The sequence below is a fragment of the Mucor mucedo genome, assembly GCF_025094135.1.
Source record: "Mucor mucedo strain NRRL 3635 chromosome Unknown EV154scaffold_196, whole genome shotgun sequence".
Taxonomy (NCBI): domain Eukaryota; kingdom Fungi; phylum Mucoromycota; class Mucoromycetes; order Mucorales; family Mucoraceae; genus Mucor; species Mucor mucedo.
The window spans coordinates 1-25,878 of NW_026252480.1; the positions used below are offsets into that span (position 1 = coordinate 1).

The 25,878-nt window shown below is 36.4% G+C and overlaps 7 protein-coding genes across 7 annotated transcripts; 4 read left to right on the forward strand and 3 right to left on the reverse strand.

Annotated features, from left to right (window-relative positions):
* Nucleotides 1-585, forward strand: EV154DRAFT_487673 (protein-tyrosine phosphatase-like protein; the record flags this gene model as incomplete). Its single annotated transcript, XM_051598997.1, has 2 exons — nucleotides 1-466; nucleotides 528-585. Coding segments are annotated over 2 exons (524 nt in total), but the record flags the coding sequence as incomplete, so codon positions are not given.
* Nucleotides 586-906: 321 nt separating this feature from the next.
* EV154DRAFT_112027 (uncharacterized protein) lies at nucleotides 907-2,861 on the forward strand (the record flags this gene model as incomplete). The annotated part of the gene is made up of 4 exons (XM_051593909.1): nucleotides 907-1,182; nucleotides 1,253-1,687; nucleotides 1,770-1,973; nucleotides 2,045-2,861. 4 exons carry the CDS (start codon nucleotides 910-912, stop codon nucleotides 2,558-2,560), a joined length of 1,428 nt encoding a protein of 475 aa, XP_051451211.1. The 3' UTR covers nucleotides 2,561-2,861.
* An 8,699-nt stretch (nucleotides 2,862-11,560) lies between these two features.
* Nucleotides 11,561-13,235, forward strand: EV154DRAFT_529629 (SGNH hydrolase-type esterase domain-containing protein). The gene is made up of 7 exons (XM_051603694.1): nucleotides 11,561-11,772; nucleotides 11,849-12,054; nucleotides 12,135-12,164; nucleotides 12,226-12,312; nucleotides 12,403-12,732; nucleotides 12,800-12,920; nucleotides 12,982-13,235. The coding sequence occupies exons 1-7, from the start codon at nucleotides 11,597-11,599 to the stop codon at nucleotides 13,145-13,147; spliced, it is 1,116 nt and encodes a 371-aa protein (XP_051451212.1). The 5' UTR covers nucleotides 11,561-11,596; the 3' UTR covers nucleotides 13,148-13,235.
* A 783-nt stretch (nucleotides 13,236-14,018) lies between these two features.
* Nucleotides 14,019-16,245, forward strand: EV154DRAFT_112076 (uncharacterized protein). The gene is made up of 4 exons (XM_051593910.1): nucleotides 14,019-14,108; nucleotides 14,190-14,617; nucleotides 14,706-14,940; nucleotides 15,018-16,245. Exons 1-4 carry the CDS (start codon nucleotides 14,106-14,108, stop codon nucleotides 16,002-16,004), a joined length of 1,653 nt encoding a protein of 550 aa, XP_051451213.1. The 5' UTR covers nucleotides 14,019-14,105; the 3' UTR covers nucleotides 16,005-16,245.
* On the reverse strand, nucleotides 16,088-16,957 carry EV154DRAFT_529634 (mitochondrial ribosomal protein S25). Its single transcript, XM_051603695.1, has 2 exons — nucleotides 16,490-16,957; nucleotides 16,088-16,387 (listed from the first exon to the last, which is right to left on the reverse strand). The coding sequence occupies exons 1-2, from the start codon at nucleotides 16,915-16,917 to the stop codon at nucleotides 16,147-16,149; spliced, it is 669 nt and encodes a 222-aa protein (XP_051451214.1). The 5' UTR covers nucleotides 16,918-16,957; the 3' UTR covers nucleotides 16,088-16,146.
* A 338-nt stretch (nucleotides 16,958-17,295) lies between these two features.
* EV154DRAFT_529635 (ZPR1 zinc-finger domain-containing protein) lies at nucleotides 17,296-19,058 on the reverse strand. Its single transcript, XM_051603696.1, has 4 exons — nucleotides 18,935-19,058; nucleotides 18,820-18,860; nucleotides 18,643-18,763; nucleotides 17,296-18,557 (listed from the first exon to the last, which is right to left on the reverse strand). Exons 1-4 carry the CDS (start codon nucleotides 19,022-19,024, stop codon nucleotides 17,409-17,411), a joined length of 1,401 nt encoding a protein of 466 aa, XP_051451215.1. The 5' UTR covers nucleotides 19,025-19,058; the 3' UTR covers nucleotides 17,296-17,408.
* A 397-nt stretch (nucleotides 19,059-19,455) lies between these two features.
* EV154DRAFT_546244 (chorismate synthase) lies at nucleotides 19,456-20,840 on the reverse strand. Its single transcript, XM_051604690.1, has 2 exons — nucleotides 20,634-20,840; nucleotides 19,456-20,557 (listed from the first exon to the last, which is right to left on the reverse strand). The coding sequence occupies exons 1-2, from the start codon at nucleotides 20,799-20,801 to the stop codon at nucleotides 19,532-19,534; spliced, it is 1,194 nt and encodes a 397-aa protein (XP_051451216.1). The 5' UTR covers nucleotides 20,802-20,840; the 3' UTR covers nucleotides 19,456-19,531.
* Nucleotides 20,841-25,878: the final 5,038 nt, after the last annotated feature.

Genomic DNA, 25,878 nt, shown 5'->3' on the forward strand with positions numbered 1-25,878 from the left:
AGAACAAATGGGATCTCAAGAATTATGAGAAATGGGCTAGTATTGCCAACATCACTGAGGTACCGATCGGTCAGTCTCTCTTCCGAGCCATGAAAGTGATGCGTCAAACAGACACCAATCATTGTCCATCAGCTCTCCTTGCTAAATATCCAGAAATTCGCTTTATCATTGATATCTCCAATGATACACCGCCTTATCGATCCACTGATTTTGAACAAAGTCGTATCGAATACATTAAATTTAAAACTGTTTCCAAGATCCCACCTACCCGTGAAGAAGTAGCTCAATTCAATGACATTGCTGCCTCTTGCTGGCAGAAAAACCCTCAAGCACAAATCGCTGTTCATTGTCATTATGGATTCAATAGAACTGGTTTCTTTATCTGCTGTTACATGATTGAAAGACTTGGTGTCTCTGTACCAGACGCTCTTCGCTACTTTAAAGAAGTTAGACCACCAGGAATAAGGTAAAAAAAAATCACCCTTTTGTACCCTCTGTTTTAACCTTTTTTTCTTTTCTTTGCAAAGACATGCTCATTTCATTGACGAACTCTATCTTCGTTATGTCTTGAATGAACGGTACTAGCCATCTCATCCATTCTCTTTTGTCGTGTAACATATAATTTCAGGGCCCAGACAAAAAAGAAAGAAAGGAGAGAAAGAGAGAGAGAGAGAGAGAAAGATTTTATAATAAATAATTTATACACTTACCAACTAAAAAAACTTGGCTCTAAAAGAAGGGGTTGGAGTAGGTTCAAGGGAGTACGGGAGAATGGCATCATTTAAACCTATAGGAGAAAGAAAGAAAGAGAGAGAAAAAGAGGGTCTCCTTTTATATAAATTCACCCCCGGATTGTCGTCAATTTGCTTTCTTTTCTTTTTCATCTTTTCTTTTTATTTATTTATGATTATGCCTTGCTTGGGAGCACGTAGAAAACCAAGTAGTACGAATATCAGTAGTTTTACTAGTAGACAAAATAGTATCTCCAATGATAAATTCATACCCACACCTCCCACACCTACCACCACCACCGCTGTTGCTTCTGCTGCTGTTACTTCTGTTGCTGCTTCCATTCATACAGGCAATCTAAGTCGACATGCTAGTATCGCAAGTCATCAATCTGCTGCGGCTGCTGCTGCCGTAGCTCAAATAAAACAAGAGTGTAGCGATCTAAAATCCATGGTGAGCAACCATCTCTTTTTTTTTTTTTCTCCTTTTTTATTCGAACAGCATCCTAACTATCTTTTTATAGAACAAAAAGCACTTGGAAATAATTACAAAGCAAACAGAAGAATTAGCTCAACTTCGAAAAGAACTCAGTATTAAATCTATGGAAATTCCACAGCAGCAATCTTCAACGGATGATGGATTACAAAAGGAATTATATAAATTAGAATCCCGTCATAAAGAAACCATCTCCACTTTAGCTGAAAAGGAAGCCCTCCTAGAAGAAACCAATCAAAGATTACAAGAATTATTAATGCATCGAGCGGACGATAAAGAAAGTCCCTCGGAAGAAGAAAGGGACAATGAAATTTATTTACAACTCGAAGAAAAAGATCGTCTACTTCAAGAAAAGGATTTACAACTTGAAGAATTGAAAGCACAATGGAACGCTGAGAGAGCTGAATTAATTAAACCTGCTTTACAACAAGTAACAGCTCAATTAGAAGAACTTAAAGAAACCGTAAGGGGAGGGGGGAAAGAGGGAAACCTACACCGTGCACACACACAAGGAGTCTAATCACCCAATCTTTTTTATTTTGTAGAATAAAATTGCAGTCGATAGATTATCTGAAAAAGAAAACGAATTGGCAGAACTTCGTTCCCAATTAACTCGAAGAGATAGAAAACCAAAGCAATCGTTTACACATGACCAAGACAACCAAAGAAGATTAAATCGTCTCACCATGGATCTTGAAAACGATCGTCTTTTAATACAAAGATTAGATGAACTTAACCAGCAACTAGAGGTAAAAAAAAAAACCAAGAGAGAGAAAAAAAGAGATTGACGTCTTAATATCCCTATTTTTGTATTCTATAGGCGCAAAAACAAAACCATGAAACCATTTTGGAATCACACGCAAAAGTCATTGCAGAAAAGGACCATGCCTTACTTCAACAACAAAAATCTTTAAAGCAATTAAAGATCAATCATGAGAATGCAACAAAGACGTTGGAACAGGAACAATTACACCACCTCAAGAAACTTCAACTCCAGCATGAGACGGATATGAATCAACTGAATAAACGATTAAAACTAGCGGAAAATCAAGCTAAATCCACTGTCGATGATGAACTGGATCAAATCCTTGTCGAGTTTGAACAGTCGCAACACAATCATTCTATTCAGGTAGCTCATCTACAACAGTCTTATCAAGAACAAATCTCTGTGATGAAACAAGGTCAACAAGCTGAACTCCAAAGTCTTATTGGCTCTGGTAAAAATAATAGTGGATCACAACGCACCAAGTTGAAACAAAGACAACCCAGTGTGACTAAATTACGTGATTCTAAATTTCAATGGCCACCTGCTGCACCTACCTCCATTGCAGGTTAAACCGATCTTCCCCTCTACTTAAACAATAAAATATTTATCTCTCTCTCTCTCTTACACACACTCATATTCTATAACTCACTAAATAAACCTTTTTATTTACCCCCCCTCACCTCTTTGTATAACACACCGTCAACACGCTTGTCAATTAAAAAATAGAGACGTAAACAAACATTGATCCCCTAGGTAACCGTGTCACACTAAGTGATCGTCCTTGTATCACCTTTTCTAGTACGTTTTCAAAATTTTTACTTTTTCTTGTCAACTACTCTAATTATAAACTTTTTTTTTCTCTCTCTCCCCGTTTCGGGTTTTTTTTTTCCAAGGGGATATTTTATAAATAGCCCTTCTTTTTATAATCTAAACTACATACATCTTACTCCTTCTTTCTCCCTTTCTCAAGTGGGGCGATCTTTTTTTTTTTCATTTTTAAATCAACCGAAAACCCTAATCAATCATTATAAAAAAAAAGTGAGCTCATCCTTTATTATCCAAGAATGTAAACCCTTTGGATCAATACACAGCCCTAGTAAAATAAAAATAAAAAATTTACTCCTCAGCCTTCCCATATAAAAAAAAAAAAAGAAACACACGCAAGAAAATGGTCTAATTTTCTTGGAGCAACATGATACAAATATATAAACTTGTGATTATTCATTAAAACATAAAGTAGATATCAAACGAGTTCATTCTATAAAACCCCTTATACACATATATATATATAAAAAACAGGTTCTCTCCACTTGAGTTGCTCCACACACAAAAAAAGACCATCAAAGTAGACACGAAAAAAAAAACCCCCCAAAAAAAAACTCTCATCTTTTTTTTTTTATAAACAAATAACTCGTATGTTGGGATAATCAATAGATTATCATCCCATTATAAAACATAACCTTGCATAATTTCAAAAAAAAAAAAAAAAAAAAAAAAAAGGATGAACTTGATCACTGAGTGGAACATCAACTTGTTTTGCAACACCTGTGAAACTTTAGAAAGATATTAACCACAGTAAACGAATCATCCAGTACAATCGCATACGTTGCTATCGATTCATCAACTGGTCACAATCTGTTCTCAACCTGAATGAGTGCATTACTGTATGACCTTGACATATATACGACTGTATTAGTTACATCCTACATCTGTTTAAATCATGCAAAATTTTATGTGTGCCTCTTGGTTACTGCTGGAAACTGCTGTAATACACCCATCATAAAACGAATCATCACCCTAATCTAAATTAATATCAGGATGATTCGATGACTAGCGGAATTTCAAAGAAAAAAATATTGATGCAAAAAAAAGAAGCCCAAAACGTTTCTAGGCACCATGACTGAAAAACCAGAGAATGGACTTTATCAAGAATATTTATGGCACGTAAGTTACAAATTCTTAGGTGTGTGCTTGTCTTTTTTTTTTAAAAGTGACCACCACTCAATGCACACCATTCCTTAAAATCCATTACGTGGAAGTCAACATTGACAAAAGTGCCTGATTAACTAAGGTCGTTTAATTAACAAGAGACAAATCGAGGAATATAGGCCGTCTCTCTATTGAAACATGGAGCAGATGACTACCAAAGAACATCACCCAAGTGCTCTTTTTTTATACGAATCTTTTTTCATTTTCTTTTAGCCGTTGCAGGATTGGAATAGGTTGGCCTTTGAGATTGTGGGGAAAACGGCCAAAAATATTTTGTGAGGGGCCTCCAATACGTTATCGTGTAGTAGCATAGAAAGCGTTTAAACGCGAACATAGTTTACAAAGAAGACCATGAGTTTACATGCTCTTAATAAAGTGAATTTTATTGGAAAGAGATGGAGCTGTGTAACGTTTGAGGGACTAGTATCGCGCGCGACAGTGGTATTGCGCAGCAAAACGCGCGAATCACATGAAAATAATTTTTTGCATGAAGCAAAAAAAAAATCCCCGTCACGAAAAGTGTCTTGTGATTTCTTACCCAAAAAATTTTTTTTTGAAGGGAGGGGGAAAAGGTATAAAAGGGCAGGATTTTTCCTCATTTTTTTTTTCTTTTCTTTTTCTTTAAAATAAAATCATTCGCTTTGGTTTTTTACCGTTAACGCGGTTTTTTAAAAATAATCATTCGCCTTGTTTATCGGGCTTTGGTTTTTTCCCGCCAACGCGGTTTTTTAATATTAATGAAAATGAAAAAAAAAAAGGCCTGGCTGACAAGTCTGGGGGGCACTCCGATCACTAACTTTTAATTCTATTGGCCCTGATTTTGAAAAATAGCCAATAGATTTTTGATTTAGTATCTCTCCGATCACTAAGTATGAACCTGATTGGCTGGCTCAATAGACAGGAGAAGAAGTGCAGATGCCTTATACCTAACTACACAGAGAGTTTTAGGGCTCAAATCTTCTTTAAATGTTACACTGCTGCTTTTTTGTAGCATCCTCGATGATTTTTTTACTGTTCTTATAAAAACTAGCACACATATAACAGCATGGGTCTAAAGAAAGTAGGTACTTCGAAATAAATTATATTGACAGTAACTATTGACTGATTTCTCAAAGATTTATGTGCAAACCTTGACTTGTTCGTGCAACAAAACGATAAATTCTACTTTTTAGCTCAATAAAAATTAATCCCCAAAACTTTCTAATATTAATAGATCAATATTTTATGTTCTGCTATATTTTTATATAACTTAAATTCTCTGAAAAAACATTTATTTGTAAATAGGTGACACAATACCTAACTAGGGAGATGTTACTGTGAAATGGTTGAGCTTGATTTACCTACAATTTAGTACACAGGGACCTCGATAAAAGTAACGGATTACCGAAAGCATGACAACTTTTCAAGTGATTTTATCTGTTATTGTAGTTGATTGTAGCATACATTCTTTTGTTTTAGTATTAACAATTTCACCCAAGACACCTTACATTTATCTGAAATGTCTTTCGAAACCTGAAGACATTAGCGGGGATTGGTTTTTTTTTTAAAAAAAATGTACAAGGTATGTTTTTTTTAATTTATAAAAAACTTCTTTCACAATTAATTCTTTCCAAAAATATGGCTAGGACAGGAAGACCACCTGGAAAAAAAAATTCTGTGGGCCATAGAGCCGGAAGACCATCCGCCCCAAAAAGAGTTGACCCCCAACAAACTACTTTATTTCAAAGTATGCGAAAAATTAACCAAAATGGCGAAAGCTCAAGTCAAGCCAATGAGGTAAATTGGATAAATGATTTGCATGATTATAAGAAACTAACAAAGAACGTAGGCTGTGATTGAAGAATCAATAATTCAGGAAAATGTTGATGTCCCCGAAATCAATCTTTCTGACAGCCGTGTAAACGAATTGCCGGCTGTAGATGATCAAAATGCCTTTACTGCGTTGGAAGAAGAAGACATCGTCAATCGTATAATAACCGAGACTGATAGTACTAGTGATGACGAGAGCGTGACAGACGAGCAAGCATTTCTGTCTGGTGAAGTTCAGAATAGTGTACTGTACAACTACTTCGAAGAAGTCCAAAAAAGATTGACAGAAGAAACAATGCCAGCTGAATATAATACTGGTACATTCTGGATTCGTCCCATGCAACCTTTTTTTGCATTATTGAAAAAGAAACCCGTTGAGTATTTGTATCGTCCAGATATTTTCCTATGGATTCCACACTTATTATTAAGCAATAAGATTAATGATTTGTACTGTCCGACATGTAAATCATCTATTGAAACCAAAGGTTTCAATAAGAAACCCCATACTCGCCGCATTGTTGATCTTGACAGGTTAGTCAAACCTGTAAACTTAATTCTGTTTATTTTGGAATATTAATTTTAGCTATTGTTGTAATAGATGTTTTTATATTATGACAAAAAGGTACAGATGCCTGAGTAGTAGTTGTGGCAGTACGTTCAATGGATACGATTCTAAGATTATGCGCCAATTACCCATTCAATTGCAGGCTGAATTCCCGGCATATCTTAGTCATAGAGGTGCTGTTTCGAAGCAAGTGGGTGACCTTCTAAGACCCTGCATACAGAACTCGATGGGTCCTGAAAGAATTGCAAAAGTTCTGCGTGAGCTCCACATTTTAAAGCATGATCGCAGTGAGCTTCAATATCTCACTGCCATGAAGGTATCTATTCTATTAATCCTATTTTTTATATGTTTTGATATTTACATGTTTTATAAAGGCTAAATATGGGGAGCAAAACATTACTCAATTCTTTTCTACCCCAACAATCATCGAACCGTTTTCGTCTTTTGACAATCAAAACGGATATGCAGGTTATACGCCAACTCAGACATATATTCGAACAGTTTACACCTCCATCATCGAAACGCTTAGACCCAATATGGACAAGCAAATGATGTTGTTAGGTGGAAAGGTCTTGAAAGGTGATCACTCCTTTAAGATTGTTAAACACATGGCGAGCATTGATGGAACCAGCATTTTTACTGCATTATACACGCTTTGTAACGAATTCGAAGAAATCCGAATGATGTTGCTGGTACCCACAAAGTCACTTGAACATTTGCGATGGTCTTTCAACGAATTAATGAATGCATACGAAGGCTACAGCCATGAAAAGCCAGTAGCCTTTTATACAGACAATGTGCGAGGCGATCGACGATTCTTGGAAAGCGTTATACCTTCCTTAAAGGATGGTTGCAGACCTAGTAGAATGGTTAATGATGAAAACGAGGCTCAAAATTACAATGCTTTGTCACTACCGGTAAACATTCAAGTAAGCTACTTGCGAAACTATGAAGAGATTGAAAGCGTAATGAAGAATTTACTGGCCGAACATTTTCATTTTGTGGTCGGTAGTGATGGATTAGAGAGCTGCCCATCATCGGTCGTCACAGGCTTTGACTGTGAGTGGCCGTATAATAGAAACACGCATGTAAAAGGGAAGCTATCCGTAATCCAGATCGCACACAATTCGTCTGTACTGGTTATACATCTTGACCCTACTTGGGAAACTTTGCCAGAATCATTGGTATACTTTTTGAAATCACCAGTAATTTTGAAAATTGGACGCCAAGTTGGTGGAGATTTTAAGCAAATCAAGGACTCGTTTGGTGTTGATTGTGAGGGATCTTTTGAGTTAGGCCGGTTTTGTCGATTAAAAAGAGCCATTAGGTCTGGTAGTTCGTCTCTTTCAGCAATTTGCAAAGAGCTACTCGGAAAGGGATTGTCAAAAGACCTTAGAATTAGTGATTGGTCATACGCTCATGAGCTCACTCCAGGCCAAATTCGCTACGCTGCGTTAGACGCATGGGTTTCTTTGGAAATATATGATATTCTAAAAAATACAAACGAGGAGATTATTGGCGACCCGGTAGCTGGCCAGTATGTCTCTTTGTGGTCCTCATTTGGCGTAGCCGCATATGCAATTGTCAACTCATCAGAAACGATTTCAAACAAAACTATAGTTGAAGTTTCTATTATCTGTATTGTTATTTCTAGCTTTGTAGTGCCTGCAGTAAATGATAATCAGCCAGAGGTGATACTCGAGTCTATAAAGAATAATATTCCGTATACCGTTCTGGTTGACAAGTCGCTCTTGCGTAGCGAGAGCAAGAGACACGTTGATTTAGAGATTAACAAGAAAACCAGCGGACCACCTTCCTCAAATAATATTGAAATAAATGGCGGTATAAATGGAACCTCCGAATCTGTAGTCGAAGATAATGAAGAAGACAGTGGCAATATCTCTGCAACAGCTGTGGCTCGGAATTTGTTCGGTGGTGATATAGAAGATGTTGATTTGTCAAACTTTGAATACGGATTTAATCAATTTAAAAATCGCCTCACTACTTCAATCAATGAGTCGACAGACGAAAGGCTTTTTACCAGAGTAGTTAAAGATGTCTTCCATCTTATGGATTCAATTAAAATAGGAGTCAAACACACGCTTAAACTGGAATTTGAAAAAAACTTCAGAAATTGTTTGTTTGTATTAGATGCGGATGACAAAGAAAAAGTGTCCATCGTTCTGTCACGCAATGGAACAAGCTTCGAAAATCAATTGAACAAAAACTCCACCTGGATTTGGAAACGGATCAAACGAAATATCCCACCTCCTCATATCTTATATTCCAGTTTGTATAACCTTTTTCTGTCATTTGGTTCCCTTAAATGTACGAAATCTGGTTTACCTTTGTTTGACAAGGTGGCATGGAAAAGTGCAGTAAATGTTCTCGTTGCAGTAAAGGATGGACATGTGTCAGATCCCCCGGGTCTGTCTTTGTACCATGTTCGTGGTAAAGATCGAGACGGTCTAACTTTGTATAGATGTATCCGTGGCACCAATTCTTTAGAAGGGGGTGTTCATCAAAACATAATTAAAAAATTTGGATCATTTGGAGCAGGACCCGAGTTAACTGATTGTGCTCTCACAGAATACAGACTTAGGCACAACATCGATGTAAATATCTGAATTTTTTGTCAAAATGAAGTATTAACTTATTTTTAATAGGTTGGTACGCTGAACAGATTTGGATATGAGCATAAGGGCCATTATGACCCATGGATCAATCAGCATATTGAAAAACTGAGATTGTCCTTGCATATTCCCGCAAGTCGACTTAACTCTTTACCTGTACCAAATGCATTGGACTTTTGCAGTTCTAAGGAAGTATTTGGCATTAGCCCTATCTCGGACGATGAAATGGTGACCTTGTGTATTGAAAAGAACAATACTTTGTCTCTGATCTCGAGCGAGTTGGACAGACCAAGCTCTTCTATTGTATCTGACACGGTGCTATTACAGCTTCCATCCACCAAGCGTGTACTGAATAATAGATTCGAATACATAGCACAAAAGCAACAAGCAAAATTCGCAATTGTTCCAGTGCATTCAAATGATGAGAAGGCTCTTTTTGAAAATATGCTCTCATGCAGCTATGAATCATCGACCGAACCTGATTGGAGTCATTTTGCTTCACATTGGAATACGTCTGCTGATGGTGTAAGCATATTTTACAAGACACCAGAACACCTAAAATCATATTACAATATTTGCAAAGAAAACAAGTTTATTGCAAATTCTATCCAAAAACATCGTAACATCATTCAAAAAGTTAAATCTGTAATATCTGAAACTATGCAACCTCAAGTATTACCTCAAGCAAACCCGCTTTTACAACCCTCGAAGAATATTGTTATATCACCGAATAGGCTTCTCGTCCCAACAAATAACCAAAACTTTTTCATAAATATCTCACCCAATGTTCCCGTCTCACAGCAGACAGTTGCTCCTAGACAATTGATTTTAAGCAACTCCTACAATACTACTCCCAATCCATATAAGCGTAAACGTATCAGGACATGTCAAATTTGTGGCGATTCTGAGACATGTCCTGGTCGTAATAACAGAAACAGATGTAGATCCATCTCTCTTTAAAAAATAAACAAGCACATATTTAGAAAAACTTGAGACATGTTTCTCTAGTTACAGTTTTAAAACCCTAGACACGTATGGATATCTTTGATAAACGGCTCAATAAACTTCAGTTTTATCCGCATAAATTCAATTTTTTTTTTTGGCTTCGCCAAAAAAAAAAATTAATTAAGTCCCGTCCCCCCAGACATGTCATACGGGCCAAAAAAAAATCTAAAAAAGAAAATTATTTTTTTGGCTTGATTATAAAAAAAAAAAAAGTTTTCCAGCAATTCTATTGGCTGAAGTTTGCTTCTATCCAAATGCATGAAGCGGGTTTCAAATGCTCTTGGGAAGTGTGAATGGTCTTCCCTTCATTAAATTAACAATGAGAGTGTGCAAGTGAAAGAGTTATAGAATACCTAATTTTCAAATAAACGCGACTTTGTTTAAAGACAATCACATTTATAACCTTACAAGACCTCGACAACCATTGTTGAATTTGTAATTTTCAGTTTATTAATGCATATAGAATTCAAATCCCTGAGTCATGACGTTAATCGACTCTTCTTGTTTTTTTTTGGCTTGCACCAGACCACGCAGCCGTCTTACTACTTTAGACTAATACTATTTTGCTGATAAGGTGTTTAGGTGTCAGACAAGTTTTTTTTTTTTCGGACAGCCATGCACTTGAAAAAAAAAGAATTAAGGTGTCACAATCCTAATTTTTGAAGTCTGTACAGCATTAGTGAAAAAAATAATCCCCAAAGTCAAACATCTTTTGATGTAAAAAAAAGAAAACCATCAAAAGGTTTATCATGATATCAGCATCGGCTTACTGACCCCTTTTTAATATAAATATCAGCTGCCTAACAACGGCTCAAGAGTCATGTTTGTGGTAAACATTTATCACTGCTGCTGCGGCAAAAGCAAGCCATTGCTTTGTAGAATACGTTAAATTGCCCCCCCCCCCAGCTCAACACAATAAGCCTTTTTTCTTGTGCATGATGCTAAACTGCTCTCATCTATAATTATAACGTAAAAAAGATTACCCACATTTAACTTACAAAAAAAAAATCACGAAGAATGAGGGTTGATGATGCTAAAGAATTTTTTTTTTAGAAAAAATGCTTTTTTACTTTATCATCGAGATGCTGCTGATCGAAAAAAAAAATTGGTAACGTGGGACTGTTTATACATTGAAAATGCTCTCTAATAAGAATACAAAAACCCAAATGCATCGTTTATGCTCTCGATCGTTTATTGCTCCAAATCAAAACAATGACATTATGTAAGACATCGTCATCATGCTAGAAATGTGAGTAGTACAATGCAAATTTTGTTCACTCGTCACTCTGTAAAGATCGATCTCATTCTGCCCAAAATAATTTCTGTACAGTCATATCAGTCATTCAGTTTTTTTTTATTATTATTATTATTTGTAGTAGCGCAGAATTCCAAACGATTCCTTTTTACCTTAAATAGAGCCGGTCCTACAATGGACAATAAACACAGGCTTTTTTTTTTTTAGCAGCTAATAATAGAGTCTTTATGGCTTATGAGGGTCACATTGTTTATCTATTTATTTTTTCAGGAAATTTCACTCTTCCTGGGGGGGCATATAAAAGAAATGTTTTTATTTTTTTATTTATTTCGTTACTTTGTTTGCCCCAAATGCCTACTCGTTCTTCCTTGTATTTAATTATTTTGACGTCCCTTACAGCTCTTACGGCTGCAAAAAATGTTACACATATCACGGAATGTCCTTCCCTTACCCCTCGCTGTAAACCTACCAATGTCAATGATCTCCGTGCTGATGATATTAAGGTGATCGGAGCCCTTGGTGACAGGTAAGTGCCATATTATATATATATAAAATGTATGTTGATGACATGTTTTCGATAATTTTTTCTTGTTTTTAAAAAGCATCACTACTGGTTTTGGAATTATGGGGTTCGATTTATCCATTCCTCAACTTGCTGCAATGGAAAATGCAAAAAATGAATATAGAGGTCTAAGTTACGGTATCGGTGGTGATAAGAACGCCTTTACTATTCCCAATTATATTGAGCATTATCAGCCCAATATCACAGGATTTTCAAAAGGTGCTCATCCTGTCCAAACATGTAATCGTAAGTACACACTTGACACAAAAAAAAATTCCAAGATACTTTTTTTTTTGTTAACGTAGCCTTTTTTTTTTTGTTCCTAGCTGATAACTGCAATAGGACATTATCTCTTTGTAAGTATCTTTTTTTGGCGTGATTAAAAAAAAAATATACTTTTATTGATATGACTATTAGTGGGAAATGGCGGTGATGGTTTAAACGCAGCATTGACAGGTGCAACTTCCATGCATTTAGGTTATGAGCTTGACTATTTGATTGAAAGTAGGTTTTTTAAAAAAAAAACTAGCTACTGTTATTACCAGTGCACTGGTTTTTTTTTTCTTAAATAACCTAAATTCCCTTGTTTGACAGGTATGCAAAACATACAGGGTATCGATTTCGAAAATGATTGGAAAATGATTAATATCCAGATCGGCAGTAACGATATGTGCGGTGCGTGTAACACTTCGTATGTCAACGAGGTCACTCCCGAAAAATATGGTGGCTATATTGAGGCAGCCATTGATAGAATTCACGCGAGTGTCCCAAACGTGATTGTAAATTTGATCAGTACATTCAATGTATCACAAGTTTTTCCTCTCACAGAAGCATACCCAAACCACTGTGTCAACAGAAACATTGACTTATGTCCCTGTGCTTCTGTACCTGGAGGCCTTGAAATAATGAGCCAACTAAACAATGGTAACTGATAATTCATTGATTGATTTAGCCTAACTCAAAAAAAAAACTAATGGCATATTTTAAACAGCCTACAATGAAAAACTGGTCCAGATATATAAGAAATACCAAAAGAGCAAGTTTCATAACTTTACTGTGGTATACCAACCGATCAAGTTTAATATCCCAGCATTTCCAATTGATTTCTTTAGGTAAATCTATCATACGTCCTTTACAAGTAAGGCTTCCTAATTTTTTTTACTTTTTACTTAGTACCTTAGATTGCTTTCATCCTAGTCTAAAGGGCCATGAATGGGTTTCCAAAGTCATTTGGAATCAACTTTTTTTGCCTCAGTCGTATAAGCCAAAATCAATTGACTTTGATGGAAATCAGACAATTTATTGTCCAGTTGATTCTGATCGAATTAATGCCCATTAGATACAGTAGCATTTGTCTTTTGCACTCATGTCACACAGCGTTTAAATGAAAAAATAAATAAATAAAAAAATTCTTGTGCTTTAAACTTTTTTTTTTTTTTTTTTTTACCAATTTTTTCATTTTGGTCTGTATCGCAACTGTTTTTAGTTTGTGGGAAAAACCGAAGAAACAATTGAGAAGGTACCCAAGGTTACGATGTCCTAATACTGTGGGGAATAAAAAATCCAGGTACAACCTACCCAAAATGTGATTTCCTTGTAACACTTGGCAAGATAAAATTACTCCTCCGCGGCCATTCATATAAAGAGTACCTTGAACTCTCTTTTTTTTTCTCTCTCTCTCTCTCTTTTCTTGTAGTAAACCATGTCCGAGCAGAAAATCGAGCAGATTACCAATGTCTTGAAAGAAGTTGTACTCATGTCGTCGGAGGATCGTGAGTTACAAAGAAAAAAGTTTATTCCTCATCCACCGACCGGGGATTCCGAAAAAAGAGACGAGATCCCGAGAAAGCAAGTGCGAATCTTATTGAAATCATCAAGGGCGATGTAGCTATCAATACACTGACCCCCAGACAGCAAGAAAAGGAAGGTACGGGTTACAAACAGGCTTCCAGGCTATTGTTCCCTTTTACTGTCGTAAAAACAAAAACTAATATTCTATCAACTCAGATGAAAACGTGATTCAAGGTTTAGATCATTTATTCGATAATCAATTCATGACTGCAAAAGGAATATTTGAGGAAAAAGCAGATTGGTATGCATAGAAGAAAGGAAAAGGAAATTTTTTATTAATAGAAGACATCATGGTTATTATCATTTAGTGATCCATTGCATGCGTTAGCACTAAGTTCTATGGCCTTTTTAAAAGGTAACTAATAATACAAATCTCGTACAGAATAACCTAACCCCCCAAGTTTTTTTTTTTTAACATTCTTTTTTCTCACACAATAAAAGCTGTCATGGTAAGGGAGAGAGAGAGAGAGAGAGAAATTTTTATGAGGGTAACACAAGTCGGGTACTAATTCACTGTTGGATGACTCTAGACTTCAGCAGATCAAGATCAAACAATGGCATTAAACGCTTTAAACGTCACTTATGAAATCGCTAACCTTCAACTTGAAGCAACCACCATTTCCTCCAAAGTATCAGGTTATTTCTCGGGATACTACAACTATTTAAAAAAGAAGGACAACACAGCCATAAATGATCCTGTAACAGCACCAGCACCACGTCAAACTGGAGACTACCCACCTAATGGTGTTTTAAGAGCTCATGTCTTGAAAGCTGAATGTTGTCTTCAGATTGCTATTTTACAGTTATTACAAGAGTCTGTTATGGGTTACGTAAAATGTGGGCTCAATTTACGTAAGGCGTACAGTTCGTACAGCTATGTTTGGCAAGAATATCAAAAGATGGGTGCAGATCATTCAGCATTCATGGATTCTGATACTATATCTGGTGTACAATTCGGGTGAGAATAATTTTTTATACTTGTGCCTAAATGCCAAAATTTTACTCATACTTCCCCCCCCCCCTTTGTTCTTTTTTTATCGTACTAGTATTGGATCTGTACATTTAGTATTATCAGCTTTACCTGCTAAAATTCTCAAGGCCATCAGTGCATTTGGTTGGAAGCCAGATAAACAACTTGGGTTTATTTTGTTAAATCAGTGTGCAGAAGCAAAACGGGTTCGATCTTCCATGGCTACCATCATGCTTATGTCGTATTACACTGCTGCTATATCTTTTGCACCCCAAGTCCTTACTGAAGTTTATAAAAAGACTGCCATGGATGTGAGTTCAATCACTCACAAGCCTTCAGAAAAGAGTTGCTGACCATCATTTTTTTTTTTTTTTTTTTTTTTTTTCAGATTTTATTAGATGCACAAAGACATCACCCTAATTCTGCCTTGTATTTATTTTTCGCTGGACGTATGGCTCGTAACGGGTTGGATTTACCACTATCTACACAATCATTTTTGTATACTGTGGAAGTGAGTCGGGGTGAATGGGCTGAAGTTGCTGTCACCAACTCTTGCCGATTTGAAATGGCTATTAATCATATGATTACTGGTAATTGGAGCCACGCAGCATCCACCTTTGATTACTTGTGTGAGCAACATTACTGGTCTGCTGCGTTCTGTAAATATGCACAGGGAGCATGTTATGAAATGATGGGAGCACGCACAGAAGCCGTCTTAATCTTTGCACAGGTCTCAGACCTAGTTGTAAAGAAACTAGGGGGTCGATTATCTGATATTGATAGTTATGTACTTCGTAAAGTGACCATGTTTCAAAAGAGTGGATATCAAAATTTGGATTTCTATGCACCTATTTTGGAATTCATGTGCATTTGGAATATTTTCCCTTATGTCAACCATGATTTACTCAAGATTGCCTTGGATCGTATCCAACGTGGGTTAACAACCATCCAAAAATGTGAGCAAGTTGTACAAGAAGAGCGTATGCTGGAAATTGCACCTGATACACCATTACCGGATTACTTTGATGAAAGAGCTAGTTTACTCGTGATTAAATCCTCGATTTTGAATGTGATGGGATTAGCAGAGGAAACCACGTTAGATATTAACTGGATTCTGGATCACAAAGAATGTATCTTGCAAGACACTTGGGCCGTGCCTTATGCTTTATGGGAAGCTGGTATTGCTTGTTGGACACTTGATTTGAAAAACAAGAGCCGACAAGTTTGGGAGATGGCTTTGGATCATGGAAAGCATGATTTTGAACATAGATTGGCAGTCAGATTAAATTTGGCTCTTACACTTACAGAAGAATTAGGATTTACGGATCCAAAAACTGAGCCAACAGGTGAAAAGAAATTATTCTCTATTGGTTGATTGGGATTTTTTTTTTTTTTTTTTTTTTTACACCTGTACTTCAATCCCCCATAATTACTTAATACACATTCCCCCCACTATTTTTTTTTTTTTTATTCAACTTTTTTTTATTATTATTTATTTTCGGTTTCTTTTTTATATTCTAAAATTGAGAGTTGGTGGTTTGACCTTGTTTCAAGGCTCTTTCTTCAAGGTACAAGGCCTTTTGAGTCCACTTCTTGCTTTGAAGAGTTTGTAAGACGTTGCTCATCTTTTCTCTAGCAGCTCTTTCATCCTCTTCTTGTTGTGCTCTGATTTCATAAAACTCTGATGTTGCCTTTGCGTATGCCTTTCTCTCTGGCATACCTTCATGAGTCATCAAGTGAAGTTGATATTTGATGACACTATCCAATAAAATAAATAAAAAAAAAAAATTTACGGTTTAGCAATTTTTTTTTTTTTTTTTTTTTAATACACCCCATGTCAAAATAAATCATGTCACTTACGCTTCACCGTCAATTTGTGCAGGATGCATACCGTCCAACATTAATTTACTGAAATCAGTACGGTTAATACCTAAATCGTTTTCGACCAAGACCTTGGGTCTAGCTAATTCAAATGGGTGATCCTTGAAGAATTGTCTTCTTAATTTATCTTCAGGGTAGACGATGGCGCGAGGTCTTGGTGGAGGTGTACGTAAATGCTTTTCGGAATGACGAAGACGATGTGTGTTGCGAGGCTTTGATAATAAAGTTTGTTCTAATTCGGTTTGACCTGAAACATTGACTTCAGGGTTTTGAGAACGAATCACACTGGGTCCAGGAGGAATAGCCTGAACAACAGGAAGCCAGACGGGTGACTTTTTCATTAAATTTCCCTTCAACATGTTGGAAACATGCTTGGCAAGTCCAGTGGGTGCTGCTCTATAAGCCATATTTGCAAAAAAAAAAAAGAAAAAAAAAAGAATGTAGCTGTAAAAAAAGAAGTCTATATCTTTTTATTATTCTTCACCCCCGGCCAGTAAAAAAAAAAAAAAAAAAAAGAGTTGGCGGAACATCAAAACGTCAATGTATGAAATGTTACTAAGGATACAGAATTTGATTGAATACAATAAAGGTTGCTAGTAGCTGTACAAGAAAGAATATATTTTATCCTTCGACGAGATAATATTAGAAGTTGAATCACTATTAAAAATTTTCAGCTTATGTTCTTCCGGTTGCAAATGGAGCGATTGATCAGTTGTTATTAGCTGATAATCCTATCAGACTAAGAAACGGATACTTTCTAGACAAAAGCACTGATAAATATGATGTACTGTACAATATTTTTTATTTTTTATTTATTTTTTTAAATAGTATAAAGTTACAAGTTTAAATAGTGATGCAAAAATGATTAATCTAATCTTCTACGTTTACTATCAGCGAGTCAATTGCTCTTCTCTTCATCATGGGGTGCTTCATGCTTGGCAGGAGTTTCGTGTTGTTCATAGTTCTCCAACTTCATGTCGTTTACACCCAAGTCTTCGTTCATTTCCCAACTACGTTCATACTCCTCAATCGTCATTTCTGGGTCTGGGTCAGGAGCATAGAGGTTTTGAAGGTATGAGTTGGCCAAAGGATCATCGATGATGAGAGTAACAGGCAACAACTTTCCATCAGCAACCTTGGTCAGGTTATCCAAGAAACGGGCCCATCTATCCTTACCGGACTCAGTACCAGAATCACCTTCAATGAAAGGAGCACGGTCACGAAGCTCAGTATGGACTTGTCTAAGCAAACCTTCAACAGTGGTGAATCGACCACCCAAAGTACCATGAGTTAATTCAAGGTTAATTTCAGGAATGCTCAAACCACAAGTCTCGGATTTAAGAATATCTCTGGACAAATCCTCAGCCTCGGTCATCTTGAGAGTGATTCTCTTACCCTTATCAGAGATGGCACCACCGGCCTTCACTTCGTTACTCTTATAACCACATGATTCACAGTTAGTAGCCATAATCACGACTTCCTTGAAATGAGGAATCTCCATAAGATGCATGTTGGTAGCACAAGGAGCATTACAACTGGGACAGTTGGCAGGGAAAGACATCACTTCAGGGAGACCCTTAGCGTTTAACATTTCAGATGCAGTAGCACTATAAATAGTTCTATCGGAAAGATCATGAGCAGCAGCAGCAGCAGCGGCTTCGGCAGGAGTTTGGTTTTCTTGAAGACCCAAGAAAGCTTGTTGTTCTGGGGTACGGTTGTACCATCTCAATTTGATTTGAGGATCTTGAGCAGGGAGACACTTGTTCTCGACATAAGAGTTACCAGAAGGATCATCCAAGACAAGAGTGAAGGGGTGTCCTTCCTTGTAACTTCTCATGGTTTCGATAATCTCTTCAATTCTGTTATAAACAAACTCATCTTCAGCCTTACGAAGAGGTTGACCAGCGGTTAAATCGTCAATAGCATTATCGACCAAACCTTCAACAGTAGTGAGAAGACCACGGTTGTTATTGGCAGGAATTTCTAAATCAAGTTCCAAAAATTGGACGGAACAATAATCAGATTTAACTAATTGACGGTTCATATCCTATAACATCACTGATTAGCTCACGTCTATCCCTATTAAAAAAAAAGGGGGGAGGGGGCCGGGTTATATGTGATTTTTATTTTACCTCTTTGTTCTGGATACTCAATTTAATGGTGTGTCCTCTTTCGTTGAAAACACCAGCACTTTGGAGTTCGTTATTACGGAAACCACAGTGAGGACACTCAAAAGCCATAATAATAATTTCTCTATAAGAGACTCCAGTTAGCAAAAAGAGCTTTTCAAAACCGTTTCGATGACTTACTTGAAATGAGGAATCTTTGAGAGAAGAATTCTGGTAGTACCCTATACAACGCTTATTAATAAACATATATATAAAAAAAAAAAGGCGTAAAACACGCTTTGATAGGGGAGCTTACATTTTGATGGCACTTCATACACAAACTCTCGATTTCTGTGGGTGCACTCTCACTAAGGTCGACAAAAATTGGTTCAGCAGGAGCAGACATTTTTCTTTTGTTTCTGAAAGTTTGAAAAAACTTTAAAATATTTTTCGGCTGGTATTTATATTGAAAAAAAAAAAAAAAAAAAAAAAAAAAGCTCCAGAAGGACCGAGAATGAAACTCAAATCAACAGTCACGATGTCAAATTGTCAAAAAAAGAGTAATCTTTTTGCATTACACAGTAAGGAAACCTATCAGCCATGCGGAATATACCATGACCTATGCTTTTACTCTGTTCATTGACATGAATGTCATATGTTACTAGGCTTCTTTTGTATCACCCTGTAATGATAATTAAGGTTTGGTTGGAAACGACGTACAATACAAATAACTTTTCTTAAATGGTTACGAATAAGGTTAAATTATTTCGCCTGTCAATGCAGACATGCAACTTCTGCAATAACTAAATATCCACCAAGAATATAATCATGATATTTAGATTAAAAAACAAATGTACTATTTTATATTATTTTACAATGAAGCGTTCTATGGAAAGGATATGAGGGGAGATTTTTAATCCTTCTTGGGTGCCTTTCCCAACAAAGCGTGGTTGATATTAATGGCGGGTAACTTGGAGAAGGCAGCACGGCGAGATTCTTGTTGCAAAGCAGCATCCATAATAACAAGAGCGGCCATTGCTTCCACGATGGGACAAGCTCTTGAAACAACACAAGGATCATGACGACCCTTAGCAGTCAAGGTACCAGTGACACCATCATAATTAGCGGTAGTTTGATCTTGAGAGATGGTAGCTGCAGGCTTGAATGCAACACGGAAATAAATATTCTCACCGTTTGAAATACCACCTTGAACACCACCAGAGTTATTGGTGGTTGTACCGATAGATCCGTCTTCCTTTTGCTCAAAGGGATCGTTGTGTTCAATACCGCTCATCTTGGTTCCATTGAATCCAGAGCCGAATTCAAAGCCTTTGGTAGCAGGAATAGATAACATGGCATGTGCTAAAACAGCTTCCAATTTATCGAAACAAGGTTCACCCAAACCAATAGGACAGTTACGGATAACACAAGTAACTGTACCACCGATGGAATCCTTCTCATGAGATTTTTGGGCGATCAATTCCTTCATGGCCTCAGCGGTGGGAGGATGAGGACAACGAGAAATATCAGCATCCACATCAGCACGGGTAATGGTGTTCATAAATTCAATGACTTCAGGCTCAGCTGTATCCGCATTGTCTAATTCACTGATGAATGGCATAGCTACTCTACCGACGCTGGAAGCAAAAGCAACAATTTCAACACCGTAAGCTAAACGTAAATATTTCTCAGCAATGGCACCAGCGGCAACACGGCCAATGGTTTCACGAGCAGAAGCTCTTCCACCACCTGAAGAAGCCTTGACACCGTACTTTTGGAGGTAGGTGTAATCAGCATGAGAAGGACGAGGGAAAATATCTGTGTCGTTGTAATCGTGAGGTCTTTGGTCTTCGTTAGGAACTTGAATACCAATAGGTGTACCCAAAGTAACACCAAATTCAGTACCAGACATAATGGTAGCTTTATCCTTTTCGTCACGCTACAAATACATATATAAAAAAAAAAAAAAGAATATGAGAAACAGGTTATATATGCTGACATGACTAACACGTTACAGGAGTTGTTAATTTGTTTTGGCCAGGTCTTCTACGTGATAATTGAGGTTGAATGTCACTTTCAGATAATTCCATTCCTGGAGGCACACCATCAATAATAGCACCTACACCCTTACAATGGGATTCACCATAGGTGGTGACACGGAAAAGTTTACCAAAAGTACTCATTTATAAAAGTATACTGCTACTAAAAAAGAAGAATAGTTTCCAACAAAAGATAGTTTCTTTTTTATCTCTTTTCATCACGCATCTAAAATAGGAAATAGACCGTCACTAACGTTGACTCATAACTGGTACAGGGCCAAACATTTTCGTTTCCTGTATTACGTAATATCTTGGGATCATTCTGTCTGCTGTAGGACAATTTTATTGATAAAACGCAGATCCTGAATAAAAAATAAGTGTAGCTGTAAATAGTCTGACAGATTACCCGCTTATCTTATAGTTATAAAACAATTTCTTCTTCTTTGTTATTATGTCTAATTGAAGCAATTATGATAAATCCATTTTTCACACTCGTCATCACCACGGACAAATATAGTCTACGTCCTTCATATGGACGAGAGGCGCCTTTCATTGTTCTCTTGACCCAAAAGATAGAAAATGAAAAAAAAAAAAAAAAAAAAAAAAATCGAACTTTACTTCTCTTCTAACTACGCAGCCATTTTTTATAAAACAAAATATACATGATCTTTAAAGTGTCGCGATTTTGTGTGTGCCAATTTAGCTTCGCTATGGAAACAAAGAAAGGTGGTTTTTAGCAACGAAACTTTATCATATAATGTTTTATATTATGTCCCTGCACGGAAAAAAAAATATTGTCTATCATAATTCTGATGGACGAAGACTAAGGAAACGAAAACAAGGGTTTTTATATGTAAAGACGCAGTAAAAAACAGTTTTAACAAACTGTTTAACCTTATGATTGAAAGTTGCAAACTAAGACTTTTTTTTTATATGAAAAATAAATCTTGTCAATGGATAGTATAATAATGTAAATTAGTTTGTAGTTAAGGTTTGTCCATTGAACAATAGGATCTTGGTGGTGTCATTTATAGTAGATTTTACGACACCAGTGGTTGCTAAAGAGTTAAGCTTAGCGTAAACTTTAGCAGGCGTAGCGTCGGACATGTCAGAAATCAAAAGGGCAGCAACACCAGCAACATGAGGAGAAGCCATGGAGGTACCAGAAAGCTTGGTGGTAGCGGTGGTGCTACCAACATAAGAACTAATGATATCGGTACCAGGAGCATTGATTTGAACACAGGTTCCCCAACCAGAATAATCAGCACGAACATCATACTTATCCGTGGCACCAACAGCAAAGACATCTTTGTTACCAGCAGGTAAAACGCCGCAGGTATCACTTTTCCAGTTACCAGCTGCTCCAACCATTGGAACACCAGCTGCAACGACAGAACTAAGAATAGTATTCAATACAACATATGCAGGATTTGATGCACCACCAGTGTCCAAACCGACAGACATGTTAATAACTGATTTACCAGCATGTTTCTTAGAATCAGTAATAACAAATTGTAAAGCGGCCAAGATGTCCGAGATAGCACCATCACCATTTTCATCAAGAATTTGGACAGCAATCAAATTAGCCTTCTTGGCAACACCATATGTTTTACCGGCAATGATACCAGCAACATGAGTACCATGACCTGAACCGAGTTGCGAAATATCTTTATAAGCGGAGTATCCCCATGTAGCACGTCCTTCAAGCTCAACATGATCAAGTTGCATACCATCATCAATAACGTAAACGTAAACATCAGAGGCAGCCTTAGAGTTATAAATGTAAGGCTTTGTCAGATCAAGAGCCTTTTCGGAAATACGAACCAAGTTCCATTGAGCGTTCTTTTGGGAAACAAAAGAAGCCTCGGGGGTGCTGGTAGCAGCAGCAGTGGTTGTAGTAGTGGTAGAAGTAGTGGTGGTGGTAGTAGTAATGGGAACGATTACATTGGTAGTAGTGGTTGTTGTAGGGACAGACTTACTAGTAGTGGTTGTTATGGCAGCAGCGCTGGCAGTAGTACTAGTAGATGTCTTGGTGGTAGTAGACTTCTTGGTAGTAGTAGACTTCTTGGTAGTAGTAGACTTCTTGGTAGTGGTAGACTTCTTGGTAGTAGTAGACTTCTTGGTAGTAGTAGGCTTCTTGGTGGTAGTAGTCTTCTTAGTAGTCGTCTTCTTGGTAGTAGTAGTAGTCTTCTTGGTGGTGGTTTTCTTGGTAGTAGTGGTAGGCTTCTTAGGACCATTACATTTTCCGCTAATACAGCTTTCTTTACAATCCGCTTGAGTGGCACAACAGTAACCGTTGTATCCATCTCCTTTCTTCTTGTTCAAGGAGCCAGAGGTACATGTAGTAGCTCTTTTGTGCAATTCGTTCTTGTCATCTTCATGAGCATGAGGACAATTTTTATCGTGCTTGTACGAGTCGTAGTGAAAGTTTCCAGCACGCTGACTATGCTTTTTCTTCTGAACATTACGAACGTAGTATCTCTTCGAGAATTTACCTTTTTGGGTAGGCAAATCGTACTTGATATCCATGTCAGGAATAATCTTGATAATATCATGGTTAAATGATCCCAATAACGCTTTGACAAGGGTAAGATCTTCAAACTTGACAGTGATGCCTTTGAATTTGGATCCAAATTCATAAGCATCGAATACATGTACTTGTTCATCTTCAGTATCACGTCTAACGATTTTGTTGTTGTTTCTCTTTACGAATTTATCTTCTCCCAAGGACTGTGTGAAAACCTCGAGTGCATTGTCCATAAAACGAGGAACAACTACAAAAGTGGTATTATGTGAGAAAATTAGGTGTGACAATCATAAATATTTGTGACATACAATCCTTGATACAGACGGTGTTATTCAATTGAAGAATGAAGTTACCGTTGCCTTTGTGCAAAGTTGTGTCCAAAGCAGTGAATAAATTACTGGCAGACGTAACAGCAGTTATACATGAAGCCGCGAAGAAAATAAAAGTTTTGTGAACCATTAATATATAGCTGTCAGAAAATATACTATTTTTTAAAAGGAAAGGGTGGGGGCGAAATAAGATAAAAAAAGGATAGGAGTGAAATTGGTTAAGTAGAAAAAGAAAAAATAAAAGCTCTTTTATTGTCAATGCTACTTATATACTAAAAAAAAATTCAATATTGATTTGTAACACGAGAGTAAAATTGAGCTGGTTTAATAATAGCTTAAGGTAACAATGATTTAATTTTAAAGTTGTTACACTTCTTCGTTTGTTGAAAATAATTACTTTAAAGACAGAACATGTAAAACAATATAGAATGTTCGATTTATTGGTACAAATATCCTGCCTCTAATTTGGTTTCAGTCTTCACATTATTAGATCAATAAACCTGCAGGTTAGACAATGGTTTAAAAGTATGAGGGCATTGTGCTACATTCAGTAAGACTTCAATTAATTGACCCTGTTTAACAAACATTTTAGCTCGTATTTTAAACGGGTTCGTACTTTTACACAAACCTTCAATTATATTTTGGTTTAAACTTGACCACATTTTTTTAAGATGGCAGAAAGAAAAAACGTCTTCTTTTGAAACCTGTCATCGATTATCATTTACTGCTGTTGTCGATCGCTGTTTTCCCTTATTCTTGTGAGAAAGACTGAGTTTAAACACCTTCATCTTACTGACTAACAATACGAGAGCAGAAAAATTCGTGTTACACCGACCTCATGTTATATTAACGCTGTGTATCCGGGGTTTCGCTTATATTGATAAATCTGACGTGTGTTAGGTATAATTCTGATTTTGTACAAAAAAGAATTGTCTGAAAGATATGTTTATATGGGATTAGATAAGAAATTGATAACGGAAACTCTTTACTGGTCCTTCATTAATCTCTTTGCTTGAACGTCTTCAAGTTCATTTTGTATTGTAACTATTAGAAGAACGTGTCTACTTTTTTTTATCGTTTTAAAAGTGGATTTATCCGTCTCATTGATTCATATAGGTATATCGGCATCTAAATTAGCAATTTGAATTTTATACAACTACGTCCTACAATAAAGATGTTCATTTGCAATCAAACATTCTTGCAACTGTGGAAACACAATTATTTAGACTTTTCTAAAAATAATTGTTTTCTTCTGAAAAATAAAGATGAAATGCTTTTTGTAAAGTGGCGTGTTTAAACTTTTGTACAGTGATAGGTTTGTGTGTTGAAATATTGCGCTATGCCAAGATTTGTGAGTAAAAAAAATCTAGGATTGTCAAGGATACAGATACGGATATGAATTGGTTTTTCTTTTTTCTTTAGAAATAATGGCCGACTATTTTAATATTATAAATGGAATGGCACATACTAAAAAAATTTCGTCCTTTTGATTTTGAACTTCAATAAATACAGGTGAAAATGTCCTTCAAGGATTGTTAGGAGGATATACGGCATCGCATTTATTTTTGTTTATAAACTATGTTGGTGCTGCAATATAATGGTTTTATGCTGCTTCAGGTACTAAGATTTATATTTATAAGTTGATTACTTGCTTCGTTAGTATTAATTTACTGGTTTGTAGTCGTATGGAAGGACACAATCAGTATCGTCTAAACATTTTTACGTAAGAGAGTATTTACAATTCTATAATATATTCGCTTACCATTTTCAGAAAATATCATCCTTTGATGACACTAATATGCACTGCCTACCCAAAACGCACACGGTATATCTCTAAGGAATCGGGACTATTGGTACTGTGAGCTTTGCTCTATAATGTCTTTATCAAGTTGTTGAACAGCGATAACTATACAAATAGGAAGGGTGTTATATGTTTCCAAAATATTGGTGCATGATTGGATGATTTGACTAAATTTCGTATCATCAAAGGTCCCAGTCTGGTGCTGATGACTATAGCTGGTGAATTATTTGGAAGATCAACATATGGAATATATAAGACATTACTATGATTTCTATTGGTTTAGTAGCATATGCACCCTTTGGTACTTAAACAAGAATTTTGGTTATAATGATAATGATTCGTTCGTCAGTAGTAATCAAGTCATTTCCAGGAAAATGTTCAGTTTGGACTACAAAATTACTAGAATCTTGATCACTTTCCTCTAAAATATTTCTGTGTGAGTAAGAGGAAGAATATTTACATTTACATTTCTACAATATACTTAACCTGTTACTAGAATAATTACTTTGGTGAAAGGGAATAAGGAGAAAAATAAATTTAGAAATTTAACGAGTAGATTAATTA

What these genes read in the sequence shown, in the direction of transcription:
- EV154DRAFT_529629 (XM_051603694.1), top strand. Translation starts at nt 11,597, where the DNA reads ATGCCTACTCGTTCTTCCTTGTATTTAATTATTTTGACGTCCCTTACA. An exon ending in TCCTGTCCAAACATGTAATC is followed by an intron (nt 12,055 to 12,134) that starts GTAAGTACACAC and finishes TTTTGTTCCTAG; the next exon opens with CTGATAACTGCAATAGGACA. An exon ending in GCTTGACTATTTGATTGAAA is followed by an intron (nt 12,313 to 12,402) that starts GTAGGTTTTTTA and finishes CTTGTTTGACAG; the next exon opens with GTATGCAAAACATACAGGGT.
- EV154DRAFT_112076 (XM_051593910.1), top strand. An exon ending in ATATCTGGTGTACAATTCGG is followed by an intron (nt 14,618 to 14,705) that starts GTGAGAATAATT and finishes TTATCGTACTAG; the next exon opens with TATTGGATCTGTACATTTAG. An exon ending in ATAAAAAGACTGCCATGGAT is followed by an intron (nt 14,941 to 15,017) that starts GTGAGTTCAATC and finishes TTTTTTTTTCAG; the next exon opens with ATTTTATTAGATGCACAAAG.
- EV154DRAFT_529634 (XM_051603695.1), bottom strand. Translation starts at nt 16,917, where the DNA reads ATGGCTTATAGAGCAGCACCCACTGGACTTGCCAAGCATGTTTCCAAC. An exon ending in GCACAAATTGACGGTGAAGC is followed by an intron (nt 16,388 to 16,489) that starts GTAAGTGACATG and finishes TTTATTGGATAG; the next exon opens with TGTCATCAAATATCAACTTC.
- EV154DRAFT_529635 (XM_051603696.1), bottom strand. Translation starts at nt 19,024, where the DNA reads ATGTCTGCTCCTGCTGAACCAATTTTTGTCGACCTTAGTGAGAGTGCA. An exon ending in GTATGAAGTGCCATCAAAAT is followed by an intron (nt 18,861 to 18,934) that starts GTAAGCTCCCCT and finishes AGCGTTGTATAG; the next exon opens with GGTACTACCAGAATTCTTCT. An exon ending in TCAAAGATTCCTCATTTCAA is followed by an intron (nt 18,764 to 18,819) that starts GTAAGTCATCGA and finishes AGTCTCTTATAG; the next exon opens with AGAAATTATTATTATGGCTT.
- EV154DRAFT_546244 (XM_051604690.1), bottom strand. Translation starts at nt 20,801, where the DNA reads ATGAGTACTTTTGGTAAACTTTTCCGTGTCACCACCTATGGTGAATCC. An exon ending in AAAACAAATTAACAACTCCT is followed by an intron (nt 20,558 to 20,633) that starts GTAACGTGTTAG and finishes ATGTATTTGTAG; the next exon opens with CGTGACGAAAAGGATAAAGC.